Source organism: Oenanthe melanoleuca, chromosome 4A, assembly GCF_029582105.1.
Source record: "Oenanthe melanoleuca isolate GR-GAL-2019-014 chromosome 4A, OMel1.0, whole genome shotgun sequence".
NCBI classification, from domain to species: domain Eukaryota; kingdom Metazoa; phylum Chordata; class Aves; order Passeriformes; family Muscicapidae; genus Oenanthe; species Oenanthe melanoleuca.
Window position 1 is genome coordinate 11,746,666 of NC_079338.1, and position 27,592 is coordinate 11,774,257.

General features: G+C 44.3%; 1 protein-coding gene across 4 annotated transcripts in view; it reads left to right on the forward strand.

Annotated features, from left to right (window-relative positions):
• The window catches only part of NRK (Nik related kinase), a 97,368-nt gene that overhangs the window by 35,645 nt on the left and 34,131 nt on the right, over nt 1–27,592 (forward strand). The window contains exons 6-15 of one of the 4 annotated variants that reach the window (XM_056491318.1): nt 1,558–1,648; nt 3,710–3,840; nt 6,252–6,306; nt 8,323–8,401; nt 15,732–15,907; nt 17,626–17,698; nt 18,073–18,268; nt 19,582–19,746; nt 20,484–20,642; nt 23,948–24,085. In XM_056491318.1, coding sequence (XP_056347293.1) covers nt 1,558–1,648; nt 3,710–3,840; nt 6,252–6,306; nt 8,323–8,401; nt 15,732–15,907; nt 17,626–17,698; nt 18,073–18,268; nt 19,582–19,746; nt 20,484–20,642; nt 23,948–24,085 — 1,263 coding nt within the window. Of the gene's footprint in view, nt 1–1,557; nt 1,649–3,709; nt 3,841–6,251; nt 6,307–8,322; nt 8,402–15,731; nt 15,908–17,625; nt 17,699–18,072; nt 18,269–19,581; nt 19,747–20,480; nt 20,643–23,947; nt 24,086–27,592 lie in introns of all 4 variants that reach the window. The other 3 variants (XM_056491317.1, XM_056491320.1, XM_056491321.1) reach the window with 3 other exon arrangements.

The window sequence follows — 27,592 nt, forward strand, 5'->3', positions numbered from 1 at the left end:
TTCCTATGGCAAATAGCCATCTTCTGAAACTCCAGACACTGAGCACCTAGAAAAGTAAATAAATTTTCTGTTTTCAGTATGTCTGCCCTCCACATTAGGAGATCTTTCTCCTCAGTGCTTCAGCTGTTTATGCTTGTAAGATCTTTCTGTCCATAATTCCTTTACCTGCACACACTCAGGGACTCTTTTCCACACTATTAGAGGCAATGTTGACTAAACAGCACTCCAAAATCTTAAAGGGGGCCCTGCTGGGACAGTATTCCCCCAGACAGATCTTGGGGCTATATTTCATTCTCTGCAGGCTCAGGGCTGTTTTCTTTTTTTGTTTTTTTCCTGGAAAGTACAGAGGATAAAACAATTCCCAAGTGTAATCTAGTGAACTAGCCTGGAAAAAAAATATGATGTTGGAGCCAGTCATTCTAAATTCAAAACCCATTACAGAGTCACTGATCTGTCTTCCCTGTAATAGAGTTTTACATCTTTTCTAAATAGTGGTAAGATAAATGTGTATTCTGGGAGTTGGAATTTAGATGGCATGCTGAAGTAATGCTTGAGTAGGGGCAAAACTCTGTTTCTGGGGCATAGGAGTTGAGAAATATGCTCAGCAGAGAATATTGGCTTTCTTACAGGGGTTTGGCACTAGCCTGCAGATTATGATCAGTATATCTGGAAAGCATGGGGAGTTCTTCTGCAAAAGAAAAAAAACCTAATGGTGTGATCAGGTTGTACCTCATTGGTGTGGCTGTAATGGCTCTGTTAAAGCAATTGATGTTAAAATATTTGGTTTATGCTCATGCAACTGGAAACAGTAACAGCATATTGGTAAAAGCCAGGGATTGGATTTAATCATGCTTGTTTCAAGACAAAATGGCCCAGTTGCACATGGATTGACAGTGTTTCCTTCTGGAAAATTTACAGGATGGAAGTTCTGTTTGAAGCCATTAATGTTAGAGAGGCCAAATGCTGTGAGTGAAGCATCCCTGGATTACTATAATGGATAATTTCAGTGTGTTCCTTTATGTCTATGCTAGTTCAACCATAGGCAATTTTGAAATGCAGGAGGAGACAGCAAATATTAGCTGACTGAAAACAATATTTGCTGTATTCAAAAAGAGGTCTGACATGGTATTTTTAACTTTCTCTAGTCCATTTACCACTGAGTTTCTCATTTTATTGAATGCAAAATTGCAGCCACTACAACCAGCCAGCTGTTGTCTCTGGTCCTCATACAGAGCATTCTGCTTTGCTCTTTTTAGTTTGCTTTTAGCATAGAGTGTAAGAAGCATCCCTTGATTCTGAGACAGAAGTTTAAAATATTGCCACCTCCTTCTCTTCACACGAGTCAAGAGATGCTCCACCACTGTCAGGCCTGTGGTGAAGAAGACAATCAAACTTATGGCTGCTGTCCTCTCTCCTCCCTGGAAATGTTGCTAGTAACATCTAAAGGACTTTCCTTATGCATAAAGACTGAAAAGGGTGAAAGTGTAAAAAGGCAACAGTGCCATAGTCAGGGTAGTGTTAGGAAGAAAGGATAAGGCAAATCTGGTTTTCTTTTAGGGATTGGCACATCTTCATGCTCACCATGTCATCCATCGAGATATCAAAGGACAGAATGTTCTTCTCACAGAAAATGCAGAAGTAAAATTGGGTAAGTTTCCTTAAATGTGTGCTAGAAACCTGTTCTAGAATTTAAGATTTAAGAATTTAAGATTTCCATCTTGACTCAGAAAGAACTTCCAGTAGCCTATTGAAGCAGTGTGCCAAGTATCATAAATGCTTGTGGTTACAAGGTGTCAGTAATGTAGAAAGAGTTGAAAAGGTGAAGTGTTCTGCAAGGGCATGAGGGCAATACAGGCAGTCACTCACAGAACCAGCCCAGTAAGTCACAGCACCATCAGACTTTCACAGAACATCTTGGCATGCAAAAGACTTCCAAAGTAAAAAATGGGGGAACAAATTTTGCTAATCCATTTCTCTAAAGGAAGTGGTCTCAGAGATTTGCATCAATCTGACAGTAGGTGGAATTACTCATGGGTAAGGGCTACCACTCAATAACAGTCATCTCTCAAAAAAGTTGGAGGATTTACTCATTTCCTTTTATTTCTGTGACATGTCAGTGTTGACAACTTCTGACTTGGTAAAACTGAACTCAAGTACGTTATCCCTCTTGAGGAGGGCATGTCTTTCATGTTTTGAAAAGACATCACAGGGAAGTGTTTTAAAGGAGAAATCTCAAGAGGAGCACTTCTTATTTGTGGTATCTTTACAGTCCCTCTCTTTCAGCTGAACAAAGTCACTGTAGCATTGGAAAACAGCAAATAATAAACATGGCTTCTGGATGTGGGGTAGGATGTTTGGTTGGAGGAAGTAAAAATAAGTACTTTAAATCTCATGGCTTAACTCTGTGGCAAAAACCTGGCTTCACTGAAGTCAAAGGGAGTTTTGCTCTCAAATTAAATGAAGGCAGGATTTTGCTTATAGTATCTAAATCATTTGTACTAATTGTCAGGTGTTCCCTCTTGAAACAGGTAAGATGGGAATACTGTGTGTTTTTACAGTCTTTTATGGTTACTACTTCCACCATTCTTCACATGGTTGACAAAACAGTTAAACCTCTCTAACTCTGGGTAAAGACGAAACAGATTTACTAAGTATAATGATTTTTAAAAAGAAGAAATAAAAGTTGTTTCTAGAGAGATTTAGCTCATGTGTCTTAAGGCAAAGAAGCTAGAAAGCCAAGAGTTCTCAATTCAGTTCTATTCCACCTTAGTGTGAGTGTTCACTTCCCATCAGAAGCACAGAATGATCCCAAAGGTCACGTCCACCTTCTTCTTGAAGAAGGTTTGCTAAGCAGGCATATGAAATTATAGCACTACAAGTGATTTTGGTTTGCAGATAATCTGCAGTGAGGCAGCATCAATGAGAAAATGTGCTCCTTGATGGTAACCACAGGGCTGTCTCCTTTCAGCCCTTCTCTTTCCCCTTCCTTTGTCTCCTCTGTGAATACCATTCCAGTGCTATCCCAGTGGATCCAATTAGTGTAGCTTGGGGTTTTGTTCAAAGAAAAATACAATCACATAATTGTTGGTTGTGTAGACCCTTTTCATATTGGAACAAAACTATTTTGCTGTACAGTTCTTATGAAAGTTTTACCCTTTTCAACATAAAGAGGACTACACAATTCATTCAATTATAATGATTTAAGATGAGAATAAAGTAGTAGATTCTCCAGTTTGTTCTAAGGTAGTGTATCAACATAGGGAAAGATTTTTTCCAGACACCTCAAAATGAAGTGATATGGTGGTTCTTTCCAGCTTTCATGAGTGGCTATATCAGACACATCCAAATTTGCCCCATCTGTAGATACTATTTTTTCTTTCACTTTAGCTGAAGACCTTGAGTCCTACTCAATGTAGCATTTAAATTAAGCATAAATTATTCCATAATATCTTGGTAGAGCAGTTCCTTGTGCTGTAACCCACCAGGCAGATTTAGCATGTTTATTTAATTATTCTGGCAAAAAGAATGGAAGAAGAAAGAGTCAGTTAAATTTCAACTATTGGATAATACATGCTGGAGGAACTGGGATTTCGTATATATTGTAGCCCAAAGTAACAGTGTAAAAACAGTATGAAAGTGATCAAGCACACACTCTGCCACATGGATACAACTTTTTTTCTAATTTCTCTACTTCCTCTTGGTTTTTCAGTTGACTTTGGTGTAAGTGCTCAGCTGGACAGGACTATTGGGAGAAGGAACACATTTATTGGCACCCCATATTGGATGGCACCCGAGGTCATTGCTTGTGAGGAGAACCCAGACTCTACATATGATTACAGAGTAAGTGACAAACACTCCATAAGGTAAGAAAACATGTGGGTTATTGCTGAAATCCTGCTCATTTGAAAAGTTCAAACTTCCTGCCTTTTAAACCACAATAGTGCTAGAACTGTACAAACAGAGGTATTTGTAATATGTGGGTGGAGGCTCTTTTTAAGAGTGAAGTTTCACTGTAAGTATTTTTTCTGAATTTTTAATACATGAACTACACTGTCATGAACTTCCCTGTAATAAAAAAGTACTAAGAAGGTTGCAGGTCTGTATAGAAAAGAAAGGAAGAGACAGTTCCAAAGGAATACTTGAAGTAGTGTAATATTAATATGGCAAGTTACTGCACACTGTGGTAGAGCTGCTTTGCCCTGTACTCAGCTGTGAATCCTGAGTTAATTGGCAGTAATTAATATCCCTTTGCTCATTCATGAGTATGTGACTGCAAGTGGTTTCCCATCCCAGAATGATTTCTGGTCAGTGGCAGGGTGAGAAGGCACAGAATTTCCTGTATTTCAGTTTGTGAGCATTGCCTCTTGTCCTTACCATGCAGCATGTTCTCCAGGGATGGCTTTTTGAGCAGGTGTCTTCTGGGTGACCCTGCAGTCACTCCTTCAGTTCAAGTGCTCTCTCCATTGCCGCTTTGTACCTCTCCTTCCAATTGTGGCTTCAGATATATTTGTGAGAAGAAGCTGTTATTGCTTCCATTTCCTAGTGGTTCAGAGGCTGTGATTCTCCCTTGCTGAGACCTGTGCTGCACTGGCCCAGTGAGGTCATGTTGTGTGTGTCAGTCATGACTAAAGAATTTTATATTTTTATCCATATCATACCAATTTTCTACTGAAACTTCAAGAAGTTAATCTCTTGTCTTCATTCCCTGTCCCCAGTTGATTTGCTTCTCCAAATGTGTACTTAGCAGAGGATATAATCACAAAGAATGTGCATCCCTAATACTTGAGCTTTCTTTGCCTTCAGTAATAATCCTGGTTTGTCTGCTTCCAAATAGATACTACAGATGGTAGTTTAAAACTGATGAGCAGAAGGTTTTGGAAGTACTTTTGCAAACAGTGCTGTGACTCAGAAGGTGGCACAGAGCTGGTCTTTCCCACAGACTTATACCTGATAGAATGGGCTAAGTAGCAGGAAGCTACTCTTCAAGAATCCAGAACAAACAAACAAGACAAAATGAGTACAAACATATCCACATAAATAAATATGTGTGTGTACACACTGAGCTCTACAAACTGCTGCCATCCTCCCTTACACCTGTCTGCCTCTCATGCTTTGGAACTCCAAACCAAAATTCCTTGTAGCCTGGATGTTTCTCTCACTGTCCTCAAAACCTGCAGTACTACCCCTTGAAGACTTAATTTTTAATCATTTACTTCATAACGAGTCAGGATCATGGAGCTGTGAAATCCCCACCAGTTTTGTTGCTGAATCCCTCCACACACTGGGATGTGAACTGGCTTTCAGCTTGTGTGAAGAGTTCAGAGCAGTTGGACTGAGAGGATTCTGTTGATAAAATTAGATTTAGAATGCTGGGCTGGGTATGAGCTGCTATTCATATAATGGTTTATTCCTTCTAATATTTGAAGGTTTTCTGTCAGTCTTTTTTTTAAAGATAAGTTTTAGAGAAGCTCTGCAAGTTGGTTTGGCCACATGCCTCTCATTTGGCTACATTTAGAGCCAAAAAATAGTGAAATCATGCTCATGATTAATCAAGTGGAAACATGTGAAGTTTTTACAGCCACTGATGGTGGTTGCAATTTACCTTCCATGATCAAAACCTACACTTGGCATCCAGATCAGCTGATTAAGAGAGCTCCACTCTGTTTACTGAGCTGAACATGCACTGTGGCATAAATCTGACTGCATGATGTACTCTTTTCTCATGTGCCCAAAAATGTGTGACTGGGGATTTTGTACAGAAAAAGTCAGACCCCAAGGCCTGACAACCATTCCTCTTTCATTGGTGTAGAAACTCAGCAATGACTGCTCTGAAATAAGCATTAAGACCAAGAATTATTTTTGGCCAGAAGGAGAAGGGTGAGGCACTGCTGTGTCTTGCTGCTTCATGAAAACAGATTTAAGACACATATTTAAACAATGCCTGCTATATTCTGTATGATTCTTGTGTTTTGAATGTAGAAGGCCTGCATTTTGGGGCTGGCTGCTTAAATGATGGATCAGCTGTTCAGAGTTGCATGTGAAATAGGAAGTTTCTGGCTTATTAGCATGTTTCCTAAAAGCTCAGTAGGGAGTGGGAGGGAGCAGAATATTTGTCACTCCAAGTAAAACAACATGATCCAGGAGAGATCTAGGGAAACAGTAAAAAAAAACCAAAAAACCAAACAAACAAATGAAACAAGCAAGCTTGAATGCTGCAAGCTGCAATGTGCATAATGTTTCTTTTCCTGCAGAGTGACCTGTGGTCTCTGGGAATCACTGCTATTGAAATGGCTGAAGGAGCTCCTCGTAAGTGATCTGGTATAAAAGTGGGGGTGTCTGTTAAAATAACTCATGCTTGGCTAATGCACTGATGCACAGAGGTCTGGTTCTCTCTGTAACTTTAAAAACACTTTATGACTTTTTCTCATTTGGACTCTATTGTGTTCTTCTTCCTTTTAGACTCTTTCAGTCTGTGTTTTGATTCCTTGCCTTTATCTCCTGGGATAAAGCTTTTCTTAAAGCTCTTGTTAGCATCAGTTTGTTGATTGCTGCCTGTGGATACAACTAAGCACAAGTGTTAGCAGAAAATATTGGCTGGAGTGGCTTTGGGTTTAGGTCACTAGAAGAAATCATGGCATTGGAAGAAGGCAGGCCTAAAGGTTGTATTTTTGCTCTGAAACTGATTTGTTTCTCACAGATTTTGGGACTAATATGACATTTACTGACATGCAATGGCTTTGATTCCTGACCACACTTTCAGGCTGACAGAGATTGCCACAGGTTTGCAGCCTGGTGCCCAGAGAGCCTCTTGCAGGTCAGGCAGAGATGTGTGGGTGCCAAGTCCTCATGCATTTTTGTTTGCATGGAGGGCTGGTGGCTTTGCCCAGCTCCTGCAGAGCAGATGGGATGTGTGGGGTATCTGGTCACTGCTGAGAGCATGGGAGGTGAAATCCATCATCCTCTGGCCTGAGAGCACGTAGGCTGTTTTTAAACAACCCACTTGGCTGTTCTCCCATCAGACTTGGTTTTTAGCAGGAGCCAGCTGGAGTTCAGGAGCATTTTCAGACCCTGTGCTTTAGCCTGACTGAAGCTTAGTCCCGAGACATGAGTCCATGGGGAGTTTTCTTTGGGAGACACTTTGTAATTTTGTGTGCCAGTTCCTCATGTATTTGATGTTTTCCCTAGTTTGACAGGGGAATGCTGTGTATTATATTCTGTTGCCTTGTGTTCTGTTTACTGTAGTACAACAGTGTGTGGCATTCAGAGCTAGAAACCAGACTTCTGCCCCTCATTTCCACTGTATCATGTACTATTGAACATACCAAGGAAAAATTTTCTCACCAAATGTGAGAAACTGTGGCAGGTGGAGGCAGACAGAGAAATAAATAGAAGGTAGGGAAAGCTTTACCAGAGCATAGTCTTCTCAATTCTATTGGTTCTATAATGCTTTAAGTCCATTTCTGTTAGAAGCATCACTGCTGAACACCTAAATATGATAAGGAATCAGCCTCCATGCAGTTCCTATCAGTTGTCATTCAGTAGCTCTGTTTGGTGAAGGAAACCTTTTAGCTTCAACATTTCTCCCTGCCAGAATTGAACACACTCAAAATTCCATACAGAGTTTCTGGGATGGATGAGATGTGATGGTATTTGCTTTCTGCTGAGTTCCTTGTAGCTTCAGCTTTCCACAACAGTAACCCTAAAGAGAAGTACTGTGGGCTGGAGAGAAGGTAGCCTCAGAATGCAGGAGTGGAACCTGTAGCAGGTTGCTGATAATGGTGCTGCCATTCCTAGAGCACAGGATGGATGAAATATGTGCTCAGTCATTCTGCTCCATGCCACGGTGCAGGTTATGAGCTCTGTGCTTTGTATCAGCTCTTCTTCATCCTGGGTTTTCTCATATGCCATGGACAATGTGGCAAAGAGTTTGGAGCCTATACTTTACCTGAAACCAGAAGCCAGTAATTATCTAGAATAACTAGATAAATATTTCAATCTCAGCTTTAACTTCTGTTTATGTGCAAACATGCTTTTGTGTATGGGAAAGGTGAGCTTTTTTATGTCCTTCCAAAGCTATATATATATATAAAATATGAAGAAAGTTGTACTTGTTCTTGCCTTGCAGCCTTTCTTTTGAATCTCTTTTAGCTAGAAATCTCTATGTACTCAGAGACTTGATTTCTTGGCTGTAGTGTGAATTTGGTTGGCTCCTGGCGGGGTTCTGGGGCAGGTACTGTGATGTTGGAAGTGGAGGTGTTTGGAAGGGAAATGAGGTCACAGGGGGTACATGCATCCTTCCATAATTTGTGGTTTCCTTTGCAGCCTTGTGTGACATGCATCCCATGAGAGCACTCTTCCTCATCCCAAGGAACCCACCCCCAAAGCTGAAATCCAGAAAATGGTAAAGAGATGTGTAAAAAAAACCAACCTGTCTTTTTGCTGCAGTGGGCTTAGGAGGGCTTTTAGCTGTTGTCCTAGTTTGGACAAACTTAGGGGAAAAAAAAACCCAGAAGAGCTCCCCAGGGAATAAACCCCCAATTCTTTATCCCACTAGACTTAAGAAAAAAATACTTCACTCAGGGGGAAAAGTGGAAAAAACCTATTTATTAACACATACAAGGGAAACACTTCCCAGCACAGATCCAGATGCAAAAAAAAAAAAAATTTCACCGAGGGAGAAAAAAAAGAGACGTGGACGATTCGATCTTCACCAGAAGGACGAGATGCTTCTCTGGCCGGTGTCCAGAGGCAGCCGCAGGGTTCCTCCGGAGCGAGCTGGTGCTGATCCTCGGGAGGTGAGGGGGGGGGGGAAAGGAGAGGGGGAGAGAGAGAAAGGGAGAGAGAAAAAGGAAAGAAAAAACAGCCAGCAAGCCTTAAACAACAGCGAGCAGGCAACGAACTACTACCACAGCAGCGAAAAGCCAGCAGCAGCAGCAGCAGCAGCAGCCAGAGCCAAGCGAGCCACCGCAAGAAAAAGAAAAAAAAACCAAGGCCAGTCCACAGAGCCGAGCCCAGGCGGCCCCTCCCCCGGGAGCAGACAGCTTCATGGCCAAGGGGGGCAGGGTGAGGAGTCAGTCAAAACACCAACCCAGGACATTCCACCCCTTATCCCATATCGTGATCATTGACACACGATTGGGATATACACTCATTAAACACAATATGAACACTTCCTCTGACTTGCTCAAACCTTCAACATTTACATATTCCTTCTGTCTCATCCCACAGTCAGATCTCCCTGAGGTACACAGCGGGTTGTTCCATCTTTCTGCATTATCCACCAAGTACATCCAGGTCCTTGAGCAAAGGCAATCCCCCGAATGGGTTTGCCTGTACTCGAGGTAGGATTAATCCATACTGTCTTCCCTAGCAATCCTCTGACATGGGCCGCTGGGACTTTGTCTCCATCTACTGTATTAAGGCACTCAGATTGGGCAGGACCTGCTCGGTTGGTGGAACCTCGAGTGTTGACTAACCAAGTGGCCTTTGCCAAATGCTGCTCCCAATTCTTAAAGGATCCCCCACCCAATGCCTTTAAGGTGGTCTTTAACAATCCATTGTACCTCTCCACTTTACCTGCAGCTGGTGCATGGTAAGGGATGTGGTACACCCACTCAATACCGTGTTCCCTAGCCCAGGTGTTGACAAGGTTATTCTTAAAATGAGTCCCATTGTCTGATTCGATCCTCTCAGGAGTACCATGCCTCCAAAGGACCTGTTTTTCCAGGCCCAGGATGGTGTTGCGGGCAGTGGCATGAGATACAGGGTAAGTTTCCAACCATCCGGTGGTGGCTTCCACCATGGTCAGCACATAACGTTTACCCTGGCGGGTCTGAGGCAGTGCGATGTAATCAATCTGCCAAACCTCCCCATACCTGTACTTGGACCACCGTCCTCCATACCAGAGGGGCTTCACCCGCTTGGCCTGCTTGATGGCAGCGCAAGTGTCACAATCATGAATAACTTGAGTAATGCTGTCCATGGTTAGATCCACCCCTCGGTCTCGTGCCCACTTGTAGGTAGCATCCCTCCCCTGATGGCCTGAGGCATCATGGGCCCATCGAGCCAGGAACAACTCTCCCTTATGTTTCCAATCTAAATCTATTTCCAACCCCCCTATTTTTGCTGCTTGATCTACTTGATGGTTATTTTGCTGTTCTTCGTTAGCTCTACTTCTGGGGACATGGGCGTCCACATGGCGAACCTTCACGGGTAGCTTGTCTAACCGAGTAGCTATGTCTTTCCACTCTTCTGCAGCCCAGATTGGTCTTCCTCTGCGCTGCCAGTTCGTCTCTTTCCATCTCTGCAGCCATCCCCACAAAGCGTTGGCTACCATCCAGGAATCAGTGTAAAGATAGAGCTTTGGCCACCTTTCTCTTTCGGCAATATTCAAAGCCAGTTGGACAGCTTTGAGTTCAGCGAATTGACTAGACCCTCCTTCTCCTTCAGTAGCTTCTGCAACTCGTCGCGTAGGGCTCCATACAGCTGCTTTCCATTTCCGTTTTGTCCCTACAATGCGACAGGAACCGTCGGTGAACAGGGCATAACGGATTTCCTCTGCCGGTAGCTGGTTGTAAGGTGGTGCTTCTTCAGCCCGGGTCACTGGTTCTTGTTCCTCGTCTGTCACACCAAAACTTTCTCCCTCTGGCCAGTTGGTAATTATTTCTAAGATCCCTGGGCGATTTAATTTCCCGATCCGGGCGCGCTGCGTAATGAGGGCTATCCACTTGCTCCATGTGGCACTGGTGGCATGGTGGGTGGAGGGAACCTTCCCACTGAACATCCACCCCAGCACTGGCAACCGGGGTGCCAGAAAGAGTTGTGCTTCTGTGCCAATCACCTCTGAAGCAGCTTGGACTCCCTCATAAGCAGCCAGGATTTCCTTTTCTGTCGGGGTATAATTACCTTCAGACCCTCTGTAACTTCTGCTCCAGAATCCCAGGGGCCTCGGGTCTCACCTGACACCTTCTGCCACAGACTCCAAGACAGACCGTGGTTTCCAGCTGCAGAATACAGCACATTCTTCACATCTGGCCCCGTCCTGACGGGACCAAGAGCTACTGCATGGGCGATCTCTTGTTTAATCTGGATGAAGGCTTGTTGTTGTTCTGGGCCCCAATGAAAATCATTCTTCTTCCGAGTAACCTGGTAAAGAGGGCTCACAATCTGACTGTACTCGGGGATGTGCATTCTCCAAAAGCCTATAGCACCCAAGAAAGCTTGTGTCTCCTTCTTGTTAGTAGGTGGAGACATAGCTGTGATTTTATTAATAACATCAGTAGGAATCTGACGTCTTCCATCTTGCCACTTCACTCCTAGGAACTGGATCTCACGAGCAGGTCCCTTAACTTTATTCTTTTTGATGGCAAAACCGGCTTCCAGGAGAATTTGGATAATTTCCTTTCCTTTCTCAAACACTTCTTCTGCTGTGTTTCCCCACACAATGATGTCATCGATGTACTGCAAATGTTCTGGAGCCTCACCCTTTTCCAGTGCAGCCTGGATCAGCCCATGGCAGATGGTGGGGCTGTGTTTCCACCCCTGGGGCAGTCGGTTCCAGGTGTACTGCACGCCCCTCCAGGTGAAAGCAAACTGCGGCCTGCACTCTGCTGCCAAAGGAATGGAGAAAAACGCATTGGCGATGTCAATGGTGGCATACCACCTTGCTGCCTTGGACTCCAGCTCGTACTGCAGCTCCAGCATGTCCGGCACGGCAGCGCTCAGCGGTGGGGTGACTTCATTCAATGCACGGTAGTCTACTGTCAATCTCCATTCTCCTTCAGACTTGCGCACAGGCCAGATGGGACTGTTGAAGGGTGAGTGGGTTTTGCTCACCACCCCTTGGCGCTCCAGCTCCCGGATCATCTCATGGATCGGGATCACAGCATCCCGAGTTGTCCTATATTGCCGGCGATGTACTATTGAAGTGGCAATCGGTACTCTCTGCTCCTCTACCCTCAGGAGTCCCACGGCAATTGGATTCTCACATAGTCCGGGCAGGGTGTTCAATTGCTGGATTCTCTCTGCCATCACAGCCGCTATCCCAAATGCCCACTTGAAGCCTTTTGGGTCCTTAAAATACCCGCTTCGAAGGAAATCTATTCCCAAAATACACGGGGCCTCTGGGCCAGTCACAATCGAGTATCTCTTCCACTCTCCTCCAGTTAGACTCACTTCCGCTTCCACTATGGTAAAGTCCTGTGATCCACCTGTTACACCAGCAATAGAAACGGTCTCTTTTCCGACACATTTTGATGGAAATATAGTACATTGCGATCCAGTGTCCACTAAAGCTTTATACTTCTGTGGTTTCAATGTGCCAGGCCACCGAATCCACACGGTCCAAAACACTCGGTTTTCCCTGGCCTCACCCTGGCTAGAGGCAGGGTCTCCCTAAGCCTGTTTATCCTTTTTGACGGGGGCATAGGTCTTAGAAGTTCCTTCAAGTGAATCAGACATGTCGTCATCATCCTCCTCATACGTGGCACTGTGATTCCGGGCGACTGGAGCTGCTCTCTTTCTGATGGAACCTTCTTGTTGAGCCTTGTCTTCCTTCAAATCACGCACTCGTCGTGCCAGAACGGCTGTGGGCTTTCCATCCCACCTCTTCATGTTTTCTCCGCAGTCACGCAAGAAAAACCACAACTCCGCACGTGGGGTGTACCTTCTCTCCTCAGCAGAGGAGCGTCTGCGTTGACTGCCAGGACGTCCGATTTGCACAGCTGAGATTTGGAGGAGATCCTCCTTGATTTCCTCTCTCAGCTTCTTATGGTTTTCCTCCAACTTATCCTCCAAGTTCTGTAAACGTGTTTCTACGGCTGCAATCCTGGCATGCGTTGGGCCATGCACAGCATCAGCGTACGCCCGAAGCTTCTTTGCCATATCAAGCACTGTCTCGTATATGTCTTCTCGTTTCATGATTGCAAGAGCTGAGGCATATTCAGATGGTCCAAGCCTCACAAGCTTCCTCCACATAATCGGTGTGCATGGTACCAGATCTGGATTTCTAGTTGTTACGTCATCTGAGAAAATAATTTCTGTCACCGCCATCTCTCTCAAACGTTGGACTCCCTGCTCGATGGTTTTCCATTTGGTCTGCTGCATGTACAGGTCATCAGCGCAGAGATATCTTTGTGCCACACTGTCCAATACACGTGACCAGAGGCTCTGAGGATTAGCTCCCCTCATCATACCTTGATCGATGACTGGATCTTGAGACAGGGATCCCAAATGTCTCGCTTCCGTGCCATCCAGGATGGTTGCCTCACCAGCCGCATCCCAAAGCCGAACTAGCCAACTAATTATGGATTCATCAGGTCGCCTTGTATAGTCTTTTCTTAGACCACGAAGATCTTTCAGAGAAAGGGACTCATTATTAGTTTCTGATCTCCCATCAGTCACTTTAGCTTCAGATTTTACATCAGGGGGAGTTGAAGGTCCTTCTCCTGCATCCTCCTCATCCTCATCCTCCCCCGGCCGATCTGTTTTCTTTGTGCACTTTCTACTCCTGGTACTGGTAGCCACAGCCATAGGTTGAGGCTTGCTGTCTAATTTTGCCCCTGTCCTGGAGCCTGAGGAGTTAACTGCAGTCTGAGTAACTGGAATAGTGGCTACGTTATCTCCCTGTTCCCTCTCCTTTGTTTGTTGTCCTGCACTATCTAACAGGGTTCGATAAGCGTACGCCAGAGCCCAGCTCACTGCAGTGATTTTCTTTTTCTTAGAATTGTCCTGACACTTTTCTTTTAAGTACTTTGCAATCTTGACTGGGTCTTGAATTTGTTCAGATGAAAAATCCCAGATTATAGGTTCAGAAAACTCTTTTAGAATTTGGCCCAGTTCCTCCCATTTGCCACACCACTCAGAATTCTTCCCACTCTGCTTTGCTACCAAATCAGGGGTTGTAACACCTGCATCCCTAGAAATCTCAGCTTTCATTCTGTATAAACTGCAGACAGTATAGAAAAAACTTACTAAATTAAATACCAGAAAGATGGTTTCCTTTACACTCAGGGAGAGCTGAACATTTTCTAACAGAGATGTAAATAATTCAGGGGAGAAGAAGGAAAATAAAGGCAAGAAATCCTCTTTGCTTGCTTCTCCTCTAATGAATTGAGTGCACAACACAAACCACGACTTGTACATCCCTGAAGTGGATTCTAACACCTTCATAAACTTCTGGCAGATCATAACAACCAAGCCTAGCCCAATGAGTATTTTGGTTAATACCCCTTTCATGAAAAAACTACGTGCTAGAGACAACACTGGGGCTATCTCTGAGTAAGAGAACAGGCCCAAAGACCACAGGGGTATTAAGATTTCAAAAAACTCTAAAGAGCAAACATACAGACAGGCTTCCAATCCAAAAGACATCATGGCTTCAAAAAACATACTGATATCAATACAAGCAAATTAAAAACAAGATGTTATTAAAGTTTTTTCCACTTTCTCCTTCCCCGTACGGGCCACCAAATAAGAAATGTCCTAGTTTGGACAAACTTAGGGGAAAAAAAAACCCAGAAGAGCTCCCCAGGGAATAAACCCCCAATTCTTTATCCCACTAGACTTAAGAAAAAAATACTTCACTCAGAGGGAAAAGTGGAAAAAACCTATTTATTAACACATACAAGGGAAACACTTCCCAGCACAGATCCAGATGCAAAAAAAAAAAAAATTTCACCGAGGGAGAAAAAAAAGAGACGTGGACGATTCGATCTTCACCAGAAGGACGAGATGCTTCTCTGGCCGGTGTCCAGAGGCAGCCGCAGGGTTCCTCCGGAGCGAGCTGGTGCTGATCCTCGGGAGGTGAGGGGGGGGGGGAAAGGAGAGGGGGAGAGAGAGAAAGGGAGAGAGAAAAAGGAAAGAAAAAACAGCCAGCAAGCCTTAAACAACAGCGAGCAGGCAACGAACTACTACCACAGCAGCGAAAAGCCAGCAGCAGCAGCAGCAGCAGCAGCCAGAGCCAAGCGAGCCACCGCAAGAAAAAGAAAAAAAAACCAAGGCCAGTCCACAGAGCCGAGCCCAGGCGGCCCCTCCCCCGGGAGCAGACAGCTTCATGGCCAAGGGGGGCAGGGTGAGGAGTCAGTCAAAACACCAACCCAGGACAGCTGTCTTGCCCAGAGACAATGATTTTGTTAAATCATGTGGTTATCTAGGAGGTGATTCTTAAGGTGTTTCTAAGAGCTGAATTGAGCCAGAGGGAAGATATAGTTTACCTTTGGGAAGCAAGACCTTTCTTTTGAACTCTGCCTAAACTGTTGCAGTTGTTTCATTTTGGTGTCTGTGGAAATTGCAGGATAAGCAAGGAAGGCTCAGATGTGCTGCATGGGGTCAGGGCTTTATCAGAAGATTGCTTGGACATTGTGGGGCTAATGGCAGTCACCTGCCCTACAGAGAATTACTTTTTATTTTAAATTAAGTGTATAAAGAAATTCTTCACCTTATCAAAAGGTCGAGGACATTTTTGAAAGGTTTGTGTTGGCCAGATTGTGGTTTTGTTGATCAGGATGTAAATTCAAGGTAGCAGCTCCTCTGAGAGGGTGTTGAGGTGGAGTTCACCTTCAGCACTCTGCTGGTCTCAGGAGTCTCACTGTGTCAGAACTCAAATTGTGTCTCTCGCTTCCATTGTAGAAGGAAACCTTGCAAAGTTGGTGCTTTCCACCACTCAGGGGTAGTTCTTGGTCCACAAGTTGAAAAGGTTTATTGGTCTTTCTCCACTGTTGTGTCTTTTTTAGGTCAAAGAAGTTCCTGAATTTTGTTGAAAGCTGCCTTGTAAAGCATTATTTGCATCGTCCATCCACGGAGACCCTGCTGAAGCATTCCTTCATCCGGGACATGCAGAACGAGCGGCAAGTGCGCATCATGCTGAAGGATCACCTGGACAGGACGAGGAAGAAAAAAGGAGAAAAGGGTAACATGGCAAAAGCAAAATAAAGGACACTTCAGAGAGCATGTCTCTTCAGATTTTGGCAGCAGAGCACAAGGCAGATGCAGCTGAAACACTAGAACCAGGAAAAGTGAGAAATAGTGGGGCCATTGAAGATTTCTTTGTCCTAGCCTGGATCCTTAGTGGTGTTTTAGTGCTAAAGTCACTGGAACCTTGAGCTACTGAGAGCAGCCCTGATGCTAGCAGGGAGCAAGGACTCCAAGTAAAGTCTGGGTCTCTGCTTTCTCGAGCAGTGTTTCCTGGTCTCTCACTTTATATTTCTGTCCCAAGTCCAGTTGATATACCTGTTGGATCACCATGTAATTCTGTCTTGTGAGTTCTTTGGGGGCAGCAGGACCCTTTAGGTGTTTTGCAATGGAGTGCACAAAAGAGACCTTGAGAAGACCTCCAAGCTCCAATGAAATACTGTTGTTATAATAAATCATTTCCTTCACAGTGTGTATGACGAAAAAGAGAGTTCAGATTTGTTCCAAATGCAGCCTTACCCTTCAGAGCAAAAGCTGGAAGAAGCAGTGTAGGAATGGGGGTGATTCTTGTGAAAATGACTGTGCATGGCAAACTAAGGGCTGTGCAAAGGGGACAGAGACATGTAGCCTGTTGACCAATGACCCTGCCCTCTCCCCTGTTGCCCTTCAGTATGTTTTATACTGCCAGAAGCACTGTGAGGATCAGGGAGTGTGAGAGCAAACTTAGAAAGCACCATGGTATTGCAAGGTGTCTTAAAAATGCTCTGATTTGACAGCAGGACTATTTGCACCTAAAATGAAATTGCTGTTGCAAAGTAGATTTACTGACTCCAGTAGTAGTTACAAATTCTGTTGCCTCTTTCAGCTATGAATCTCAAAGCACACTGAAATGGAAAGATAGTGAGTTAGAATTTCTCACAAATGCCCTTGAGAGGGGTGGAGGAGTGCAAAGATAACAGTCACTTCTTCATAAATAGTTATATTTTGACCTGAAAATGCTATTTTTAATCAAAACTCCCCTGAAAAGGAGAATAGTGGGGAATTGCCAGACTACACACTTCAAAATAGTAACTTTAAAAAAAATGAAGTCCCAATTTAGCATGTAATACAGTCAACAATGCAGGGTAGGACCAGTTTGAAATTATCTTGTAAAAACTGCCTTCATGTCAGTCTTGAAGAGATCTTCAAAACTATGAGTCGGTGTTTGAAACTTTGTGCTAAAACTAGTATTGGTTTTTGTTTCCTTTTTTGCTTATTTAATTATTCCCTTTGATACAAAAAGAAACCTGGACTTACTAGTGGCCACAGCAGAGCCATGACACAGGTACAGGGCAGCCCGTGCAGGCTTTTATGTCCTATCTAAATGTCTTTTTGAAGAACCCCTCTGCTGGTGGTGCTGTGGGTGTTGGGTTTCTCTGTGGGTTTAGCCTACTTTGTTTCAGATTATGGAAGTAGGTTAATTTTGCAAAACCAATACAGTCAGTCACGGGAGAAGGTGGGTGTGTGTAAAGGGGGTGCCCTGAATCATTATCTGAACTAGATTTTGAATTATGTACATGGATATTTTGCCTCCCCTCAGCCTCCCAGTACAACATGTGACTTAAATTCCAATTCCTCCTTAGCCTGTAGTTCAGGCTGAGTGCTCAGAAACAAAGTTCAAGATCATGTCTTAAATAACAGCATCCTCCTCTGGTGTTTGTTTATTCTCTTCTTTAGAAGAAACGGACTATGATTACAGTGGAAGTGAGGAGGAAGATGATGAGCTGAATGAAGATGAAGGAGAACCAAGGTTAATTTTATTACTGAAATAGAAAATTTGACTGCCCAAGCTATTCTCATTGAAGGCAGCTCTCCTCTGCCAGAACAGCCTTCTTAACTTGTTCTGAATCCCTAATCTCCTGGGTCCCCTTTGGTAGCTTTACCTGTTTTGTAGTTATCAAACATAAAGCTGCTGCTTTAGTTTCGTTGCAGTATGGGGGAAACTCAAATTAAGGACCCAGTAATCAGCTTCAGGCTGCTTTGTAGCACACCAAGTGTGGCTGTAGAGTCAGCTGCTGGAGATATATCATGATTTGCTAACACAGAACAACAAACACTCCCAAAGCACCTCCTATTCTCTTTAATGCTATGTTTTGTCATGTAGAAACCTCCTCTTTGTTTCAGCTCCATCGTTAATCTCCCGGGGGAGTCAACTCTCCGCCGTGAATTTCTGAGGCTGCAGCAGGAGAACAAAAATCGTTCTGACCCTCATCGGCAGCAGCAGCAGCTGAAGGACCAGGAGAAGTACAAGAAGCAGCTGCTGGCAGAGCGGCAGAAGCGCATCGAGCAGCAGAAGGAGCAGAGGAGGAGGCTGGAGGATGTAGGGGGCTGCCTTGTGTTGTTATTCCATGTCTCACCATAAATGAAAAATGCACCTGTAGGCAGTAGGCTTTGCAAGGCCACGCTGTGTGAAATTGTCAGCTCAGCCTGGATTGTAGTCTTGCACCTTGGGAGAGCTGTGTCACTTTTGAACACAATGGTTTTAGATGGGCTCTGTCATTTTCCTGCTGGTAACCTGCCCTGAACTCTTTGAGCAGAAGAGGAAGGGCATTTTGCTTGAGTAGGTTTGGTGGAGGTAGCCCTGGCAGATGGGGTCAGAGATTCCCATTTCTTCCTCATATGCATTTCCCAGTTCGCAGTCTGTTGGTCTGGTCCAGAGTCTTGGCCCTGCTTTTGTTTAAGGTATTAAAACACAGCTGGTTTCCTTTTCAGCTGCCTGACACACTGTTGTCTTAGAGGCAGAGCTAAATCATAAAATCACAGAACCTTTAAGGTTGGAAAAGACCTCTAGGATCCAGTCCAGCCATTAACCCAGCACTGACATGACCACCACTATATCTTGGTCCTAAGTGCCACATCCACATACTTTTATTAACACCTGCAGGAGAGGTGGTTCCATCGCTTCCCTGGGCAATCTGTTCCAATGCTTGACCAGCCTTTCAGTAAACAAATCTTTCCTAATATCCAATCTAAACCTCCCATGGCACAACTTGTTTGTTACCTGGGAGAAGAGACTGACCCCACCTGACTACAAGCACCTTTCAGGGAGTTGTGCAGAGCAATAAGGTCCCCCGTGAGCCTCCTTTTCTCCAGGCTGAACACCCTCAGCTCCCTCATCAAACCTGGGCTCCAGGCTCCCCACAACTCTGCTGCCCCTCTCTGGAAACACTCCAGCTCCTCAATGCCTTTCTTGCAGTGGCACAACACAAAAACCACCAACGCCTCTTCTCTTGAGAATCTGACAAAACTCAAGCATTGTATGAGCACTTCGGAGATCACATTTGTGAAGCACAGTGCTCCTCCAGCAAAATGGGAACTTTCTGGGAAAAAAACCCTTCCTTCTTGAAATGTTGGGAAGACATTTGTCATTAGGTTAGTTGCCAGCTGTCAGGGAGATCTCTCAAAAGTGACAGATCTGCCCTGGGCTGCCAAAAGGGCAGAGGTTTCACTTCAGGTTTGGCACTCACGGTGGTGGCAGCTTCTCCCTGCCCACTTCTGCCCTGTGGTGTGTCAGGTGTCCCCCCTTCAGTGACAGCAGGGCAGGAAATGGGCCTTGTGATTTATGAGCATCAGTAATTGGTGAGTACTAAAGTAAAGTAAAATAAACAGTGTTATTCCCTGGCTTTCTTCCAGCACCAGAGGCGAGAGCAGGAGCTACGAAGGCAGCAGGAGAGTGAGCAGAGATGGCCAGAAGTGAAGGTCAGTCAGAGGAAAGAGGAAAGGGGTAAAGAAGATAAAAGGGCTGTGGAAGATGAATACTTCATTGTAGATGGACAGAGGAAATTAGAAAAGAAGCAGGTATGAAGAGGATGTTCCCTGACAGCAGTTTGCAGCTCTATCTGATCTATTCTCTATCTGATGTCTTTCTCAGATCCGTGAGGGTGTTCCCATCCTCTGAGTCATGGACCAAGGAGGGACTTCACTAATGCATTTACTGCCTCTTGTTCTCAGATTCAGCCTTCCTTTGAGTTAACTTAGATGTTACTGAGTCACCCTCCTTATCTACAGCAAGAACATTGCCTTCTCCCACTTTTGTCTCTGAAATGGTCTGGTTAAAATTCCTTTACCCTGAAAGCTTCTAGCATCAGCTAAACCTAAGCTTAAATCTCCAGTCCCCATTTTGCATTCATGTTGTAACCAGGACCATTTCTTTTTCACAAAAACAATGGAGCAAAGGTTAATTTTAACGCTGAACTGTCATTACCAAGTCTGTCACCTTGGCCACAATGTTTTTCTAATGTTTCAGTGGCAAATTGATTTGTCATCAAACAGAAGCATGCAGTCTTTGATTAAAGACCTCTGGTTTTAGTAAAAGTACAAAGAACAAATATGATTTTCTGACCTGCTGTCTAAAAAGCCAAACAATGTTTGGTGCCACTTTATTCTTTCTGTTGCTCAGGGTTCTAACTCTTCTGCCAGCCCTGCTGGAATTGTGGTCACTTTGTTCTTTGAAAAGCCACTATTTCCAGCAGGCAACTTGGTTGTCCTCCAAGGCATCATTGTCTCTGAGGTTCATCGCTCTCTGCTTTCAGAAGATGGAAGATGTGCAGCACAACAGGAAGATGCACCGAACTCTCCCCAAAGATCAGACACAGCTGCTGTCTCTCCAGCATGACCACAAGCAGAAGAAGAAGGAGCCTTCCAATAGTTCAAATGCAGGACTGCATCCTCCATCAAGCAGCACAAGCAAAGAGGTACTGTCTTGGCCAGGGCAGCATTTTGGTGCTTTGTAGTTTATGATGCTGTAGGAATGCTGAAGCAGAGAGCACACTGATCTTTAAACCCACATCTGGAGCTTGACCTGTCTTACTACACACTTATGCTACAGTCTTCAGTTTCCAGTAATGTTCAGAGGATAAGGGAAAGGAAGAATTGCTCTGTCACTTCTGCTTGAGTTGAGAGAAGGGTTTGATTGGTGAGTGGAGAAACGAGGTTCATCTGGTCAAGTAGGTGTCATTCCCTTGTCTTTCAAAGAGGCATGAAATAAAGTAATACCAGCTGAGGTTTAACAGGGGTCTTTGCCTGCTGTTAGGGTTCACAGAACTGACCCAGGCACAGAACAGCATCCTGCCTTGTGAGCACAGATCTCTGTGCCCTGTGCAGGCTGTGATAAATTTTCTTGGTTTTTACGTTCCAGGATAAGGTTTGATGGATCAGGGGTAGCTACATATAGTCAGCCTGTACCATAATCAGTTTTCCTCCTTTGCTAACTCTGGCAAAATTTCTACCCACCAACTCATTCTGATCACTGTCACCATATCATGGAAAGCTCTGGGTCCATTTCCATACATTATCTCCTCGTTCTTAGCATGCTATTTTATATAATCCCAACTGGTTAAACCCAGTTCTACAGCTGGTGTGTGATTTGTTGTGTCACTAAAGTTTGGGTCAAAAATCTCAGCAGCTCACAGGTGCCTCCTCAGTAGAAGATGTTCTCTGCAGTCCTGGCAAAGTATCTTCCCTAAATGCCCAAACAGAGGCATAAGGAGAGCTCATGCACATGTAAATAGGAGAAATGCATGCAGCTTCTTAACACCTTGCCGCTGTCTTTAAGCATGTGCCATCTTAGTCATCTTTTGTGTGTGTGCTGCAACTATTCCCTGAGTTGAAATGTCCTGTATTGATAAATAGTTAAATGTAAATGCTAGGATTGGTGAAATGATGAATTTCAGTAACTGTAAAGAACGTGCAAACAGCCAGGCAGCATCATGAAGTCAGGAAAACAAAAGATACTAAGTTCCTTGTTGGAGGAGCAGTTTGTGAAAACGAGAGTAATTCTGTTTGAAGTACAACCTAACTGTCAAAACCACAAGTGCCCTGGCTCTAAAGGCTTTATTGTACGGAGTGATTAAACAAATCGTTACTGAAATTTGAATGAACTGCTCAAATCAAAAATCAGTATTTGTTTGATGATGGAAGGCTGGGTCTTATTCCAGCTGAAAAGCAAATTGAGTGCGGATAGAGAAGTAAGCTGCTTTTTCTAAATCAAAGTCAATAGAAAAGCTTTGCCTTTGCTAGGCCTTTAATGGGTGAAAATGGAACTCAGATGATAATTTATTTTTCTACTTTATTGTAGTTAGAAGACAAAAAAACCACTAGAATACTCTTTTAGATACTAATCTCTGGTTTTGGCATATGTTTTGTAAATAACTCCTTGATAGCAAAATGAAATGTGTTACAGAATTTAGTATGCAGCCACTGTTAACTTTTACTTTAGTGGTGAAATACAGTATAATTAATTGCAGATTAGTTGCTTTTTGGGTTCACAACATGAGGCTTTTGTCATTATTGCTACAATAATATATTCTAGTTTTAAGGATATTGTACAATATTATTTACTTAACCTCAGAACTTCTTGGAAGTCACAGATCCTTCCTACTATATTGATAATTGGTGGTACAGGGCTGCATTTTGGGGTTGAGACTTTTTTGTCAGCAGTTCTGACCATTTGCAACAATCTAAAAATGCTTTAAAGTTGTAACTGTTTTTAACAGGGATAAGTCAGTGATCTTACTCCCGTTGATACTGATCTTTTCCTGTTCATTAGCCAGAGAGAGATTAGTTCCTCTGTTGAGAGGGACCTGCATGGGGACAGGGGTGGCTTACTCATGGGTTTGTTTGTACTCTTTAGGGGTCCTATTTCTAGGACCAATCATCGATACACAGAAGCTCTTGAGAATTATTGTTTTATTGAGAAATTGAAACAAACAGTACTAAAGCCCTGCAAGGCCTCAAATTTAATGTTTGGAGCTGCAGAACCATCTCTTGGAAGTCCCTTGTCTTTGCTCCTGTCCCCAGCAGATCAGGACAATTTTCCCCTGCACACTGTGCCCAGGTGTGAGCTCACTCCATGCTGGATCTGGTCCCACCAGCACCAGAGTGAAGGAGCTGGGAACTGGGCTGACACTGCACTCAGTGCCTAAGTGGGGGTTGACATCAGTTCTGGAAGCCCAAAGTGTCACCTGCATGAGTTTGCATATGGATCATAAAACCTTTCATGCCAGATCCCCCTGGGCACAGAGCTGGGGGTGAATTATCATATCTGGCTTTTACATTTTCTTCCTCATTTTTGGTAAAATTTGCCTTTCATTATTATGTGTTGCAGGTAATGAAAATGTGTCCTCAAGAGCGTGTTTACTGGGGCTAGAATTTCATGGTGTTTGGCTGTGGTTGCTTTTTTTAATAAGGGTTGTTTTTCTTTTAAGGTTTTGGTCTTCTTTTTTTCCACAGTGGGGATCTGTGAGACTAAGTGGAATCATTTTCCATGTCCTCAGCATTTCTAGGCTGTGCTAAGAATATGCTTACCTTTCTGATACAGGCACAAACATCCAGATATAGTGAGAGATACCATTAAGAATGCCCACCCCCACACAGATAACAGTGTATTTTTGTGGCATTAATCTCTAGTTTACTGTGTAGAGCTGTTTCCAGGCTGCTGAATCAGAGGATATGCTAAAGATTTACACTGGAGAATGAGAATTAGTCATGTTGAAGAGAATTGAGAAGAGTAGTGGGGTCAAAACCACAGGATAAAGACTTCTGTAGTGAGCAATGCCCTCAGGAAATTTATTCCTTCTAGATCATGTTCCTCAGTCTTTCTCACAGTACAAGCAACATACCAAAAGACAGAGTGTTGGAAGTGTTTTAAGGTAGAAAGCAGCATGCAATAATCTCAATGCTGTGGAAGGGGGTAATCAATGCACAGCAAAACAGGCTGAGTGTTGTCAAAGATAAGTAAGTATAAACAGATGATTCCTCCCAGCTAAAATCTCAGCCCACAGCCAAAGGAATGGCCTAGAGTACAGCAGATGGAAACTCAGGCCCTTCTCCCTGCTGCAGGTTGGAAACTTGATGGAAAAGGAAGGGTTGCAAATGGAGAGGAAATAGTGGTTTGTGCTGTGCCAGGACTGTCCGCGGTGGGAAGGTCCATCAGTGTGGGACAGCATCCAGCCCAAAAGCTGGGGCTCTGTGCAATGTGCTGTGCTTTTGTCCTTCCCAGGCCGAGGACCGAGCCAAGAAGAGTGAGAGCAGGCAGCCCTCGGCGCTGGGACACGAGGCGGCCGCGCAGCCCAGGCTGGGATCCGGGAGCAGCTCCAGCCCCTGCACCCCCGCGCCACAGAGAGCCCTGCTGCTGCAGGTACCGCAGCCTGCCGGGGCAGGGGCAGGGGCTGGGGTGGGAGCCCTAGGACCAGCAGAATCCCACGGTCAGAAACACAGTGCCCTTCTGGCACAAGTGGCTGAGGCCTGTGCAAACCAGCTCCCACGTTCTGTGGTGCTGCCTCTGCTGCTGAGTTCTATGTGGAATTGTACTGAAGCACTGCAGATCAGGGTTAGATAAGAGTTATTTTTTATGCTTGATGCCTGATTGTTGATTCCATGAAGCTCCTCTCAGATGTTTCACAGAAAGTCTGAGTGACAGGGCTGTTGCAGTCCCTGGATGATGTATTATTTATGTGGTGCCATAAATTTATATGGCACTTTACAAAACAAGTCCAAACCCAAAATTTTTATGAGTGAAACCATGTAAACAATCAAGATTTTTATTGATCGCATGAAATAATCTGTAAGTATGTGGAGATACAATAAGGAACAATGCAGAATCAAATTTTACCTGTGGATATAGCCTAGAAAGTCTGAGTCTTTTAAAACTTCAGTACTAGAGGTAGAAATGGGATCTAAACAGTACCTATGTGGTGAAAACATTCTGATTAAGTTCTGCATTGGAATCCTTCTCTCAAAACATTTTAGCTCCTGATATTTTTACCAATTCTGGAAGAGATGATTCATGGTTGTCACAATGTGCCCAAAACTTGGGCCTCCTTTCAACATCCTACTCGCAGTGTACGAAGGAAGTAGCTTGGACTGCAGGGTTTTTTTCTCCAGTCTCTTATAAAAAGACTGTAAGCATATATGAACAAAAGAAAAACAAGTAAAAGAAAAGCAAGTAAAAATGGAATAAACTACTGTAAGTGTGAGCACAACTCGTTTAGCCTGGGTATCTCCACTTGTTCTGAAGGTGTGCAGTGGCCAGAATAACCTTATTGCTGGTACATTTTACATAGTATTTCATTTTTGCATTCATTCATCCCCTGAGAGAGGACATACAGTCAGAGAACTAGTTTTATTCTTGGCAGCTCTCAGTTCTGGATGGATGGATGGATGGATGGATGGATGGATGGATGGATGGATGGACGGATGGACAGTTTTTGTATGCGTCTTTCCAATTGCTTCTGTGGGATTTAGCTAGTGGTACTCACAGGAGAGGGACATTCAGATCAGGCTTAGGCATTGTTTGTGTGCTGCTGTGGCATCTTGTGACCTCATTCTGTGCTGGGTCATGGAGTCAAAGGGGAAGGTCAGACTGCAGAGGAGGATGGGTTTTTGGTTGCAGGTCAGCTGCTTTCAGAGCATGTCATGCTGTCTCACCAAAGCAGCAGCGTGGGCCTGTATGCTTCTTTGAGCATACCTGCAATTCTGGGTTATTACTAGGAGATCAAGTTGTATTATCCTAAATGTTTCTTAAACTCATTGTTGATTTTGCTTGGCATGAGCTTCAGGTGAACATCCTGCATGAAAGGTTAGTCATAGGTTGGTTTGGGTTAGAAGAGACCTCTAAGAGTCACTTAGTCCAACCTCCCTGCCAAGAGCAGGGACATTTTCAACTAGACCAGGTTGCTCAGAGCCCCATCCAGCCTGGTCTTGAATGTTTCCAGAGATGGGGCATCTGCAGCCTTTCTGGGCAATCTTCTCTGGTGTTGCACCACCCTCATCTTAAGAATTTTTTTCCTTATTTTACTAAAATTCAGGGATCTGACTTCACCCTTTGCCTGAGCCATATCCCTCAGGATTATGAACTCCACCAGTATGTGATCACTGCAGGCCCATCTGCCTCCAACCTTGAATTCACTGATTAGCTCCCCTCTGTTGGTGGCCCTCAGGACCAGTATTGCATCCCCCCTGGCAGGGCTGCCTATCTGAAAAAGTTATCCTCTGTGCATTCCAGGACTCTGCTGGATTGCCTACAGCTCACTGTGCTGCCTTCCCAGCAGATACCAGAGTAGCTGAAATTCCCCAGCAGGACATGGGGAAGCAGTTCTCCCCTCTCCTGCTTTGGTTTGTGCCCTGGAGTGAGTCTCAGAGTCTGGGAGGTGGATAATAGCTGGCTCTTAGTGTCTCTGAGTCAAAGCCTCCCTGTGCCTTTCCTCTTCAGGTTGCTTTGCTGTTTGGTGATGATGGAAAAATCACCAGAGACAGATGTTGTGAGCAGAAAGGCCTCATTTCACCTGATGGCTTTTACCTGGAAAAATATTTATGTGTGTCTTCTCACATCCCTCTTTTCCAGGGCCTGTTTTTTGTTTCAAGTCACGAGTATTGTAAGTGGGCTGAGTTGATGGCCTGGCTTGCAGCATCAAATCACTGGAGAGCTATTGCAAGGTCTACAAGAAGGACATTTGTATCTTAGCCTTGGGCAGAGGCTGGCAGCTTCCCTGAGGCAAATATTTCACCCTGTAATAGCAGTGGGAGCATCCATAGTTTATGGCATGCATTTGGGATTCTGCAGGAGTACAGTGGCTGTACAAAGGATAGTCTTGCCATGCTTAGGTTGCACTCCTGGGGTGAGAGGCTGCTTCACCTGGGACAGATGATCATTGCTCTGCACCCTGTCAGTGCTTTGTAGCACCTCTCTGAGCTGCTGAGGGGAGTGGTGAGGAATGAAGCAGTATTTACCAATTTTTTTCACATTTCTTGATGGAAACTATATTACAAAAAATTTATGCTGTTTAGAGGGATTGTGTTACTTAAGGATAATAGCAGCAAGTGATGCACAGTGGTTGCTGTGTGATTTCAGTCCCTGCTGGGAGTGCCCTGGTACCCCTCACAAGGCAGAGCTCCAGCTGGCAGTGCATGTGGACAGGGAGAAGCCAATCTGTGCTGCTGCCTGCTGTGTTCACATGGAGACCACATGAACTTCAATGGGTAATTTATAAATCCCCTGAAGGGTTATTTTTCCCTTTGCTGGTTGGGAGCAGCTGTTGATGCTAATGGCAGAATGTTTGGACATGCTGCCTGCATTAACTGGATGAGGTGTTTAGGCAATACAAGTGATGGGTCAGGTAGTCATCTGGAGATTAAAAGACAAAATAACACACTTGTGAAGTTCAGTATGTGGGTGCCTAGTTGATTTAAAATAAAAGTCAACTGTGGAGTTAAAATGCAAGCTGAATTCATCACAGATGCTGCATTGAAGAACATCCAGCCAGGTTTGTCAGAGAAGGATCATCTGCCAGCACTGCTCTGCTCATACAAAAATGAATTCTTATCAACAGTCATATTCTGAAAGATCTTGTGGCACATCCTGGATGCCCAATTCTCTCTCAGAATTATTTCACTGGAAAACTTAACACAGCTGGTAAAGTGCAAAGAGCATGAGTTCTCAATGCCTTACACCTATCTCTCTGCTGAGGGAAATGTGAGATACCACCTGCTCAGAGTGTACCAATTCCACCTGCTTTGTACCAGGTTTGTGTTGCTACAGTACAGCAGCTGATCTGGCTCTCTGGTTGTGGTGGTGTGGGATGAGCTGCTCTGGACTGCTTGCAGAATTCCACAGAGGCTTCTTGAACAAAGTCACTGAGTTTGATCT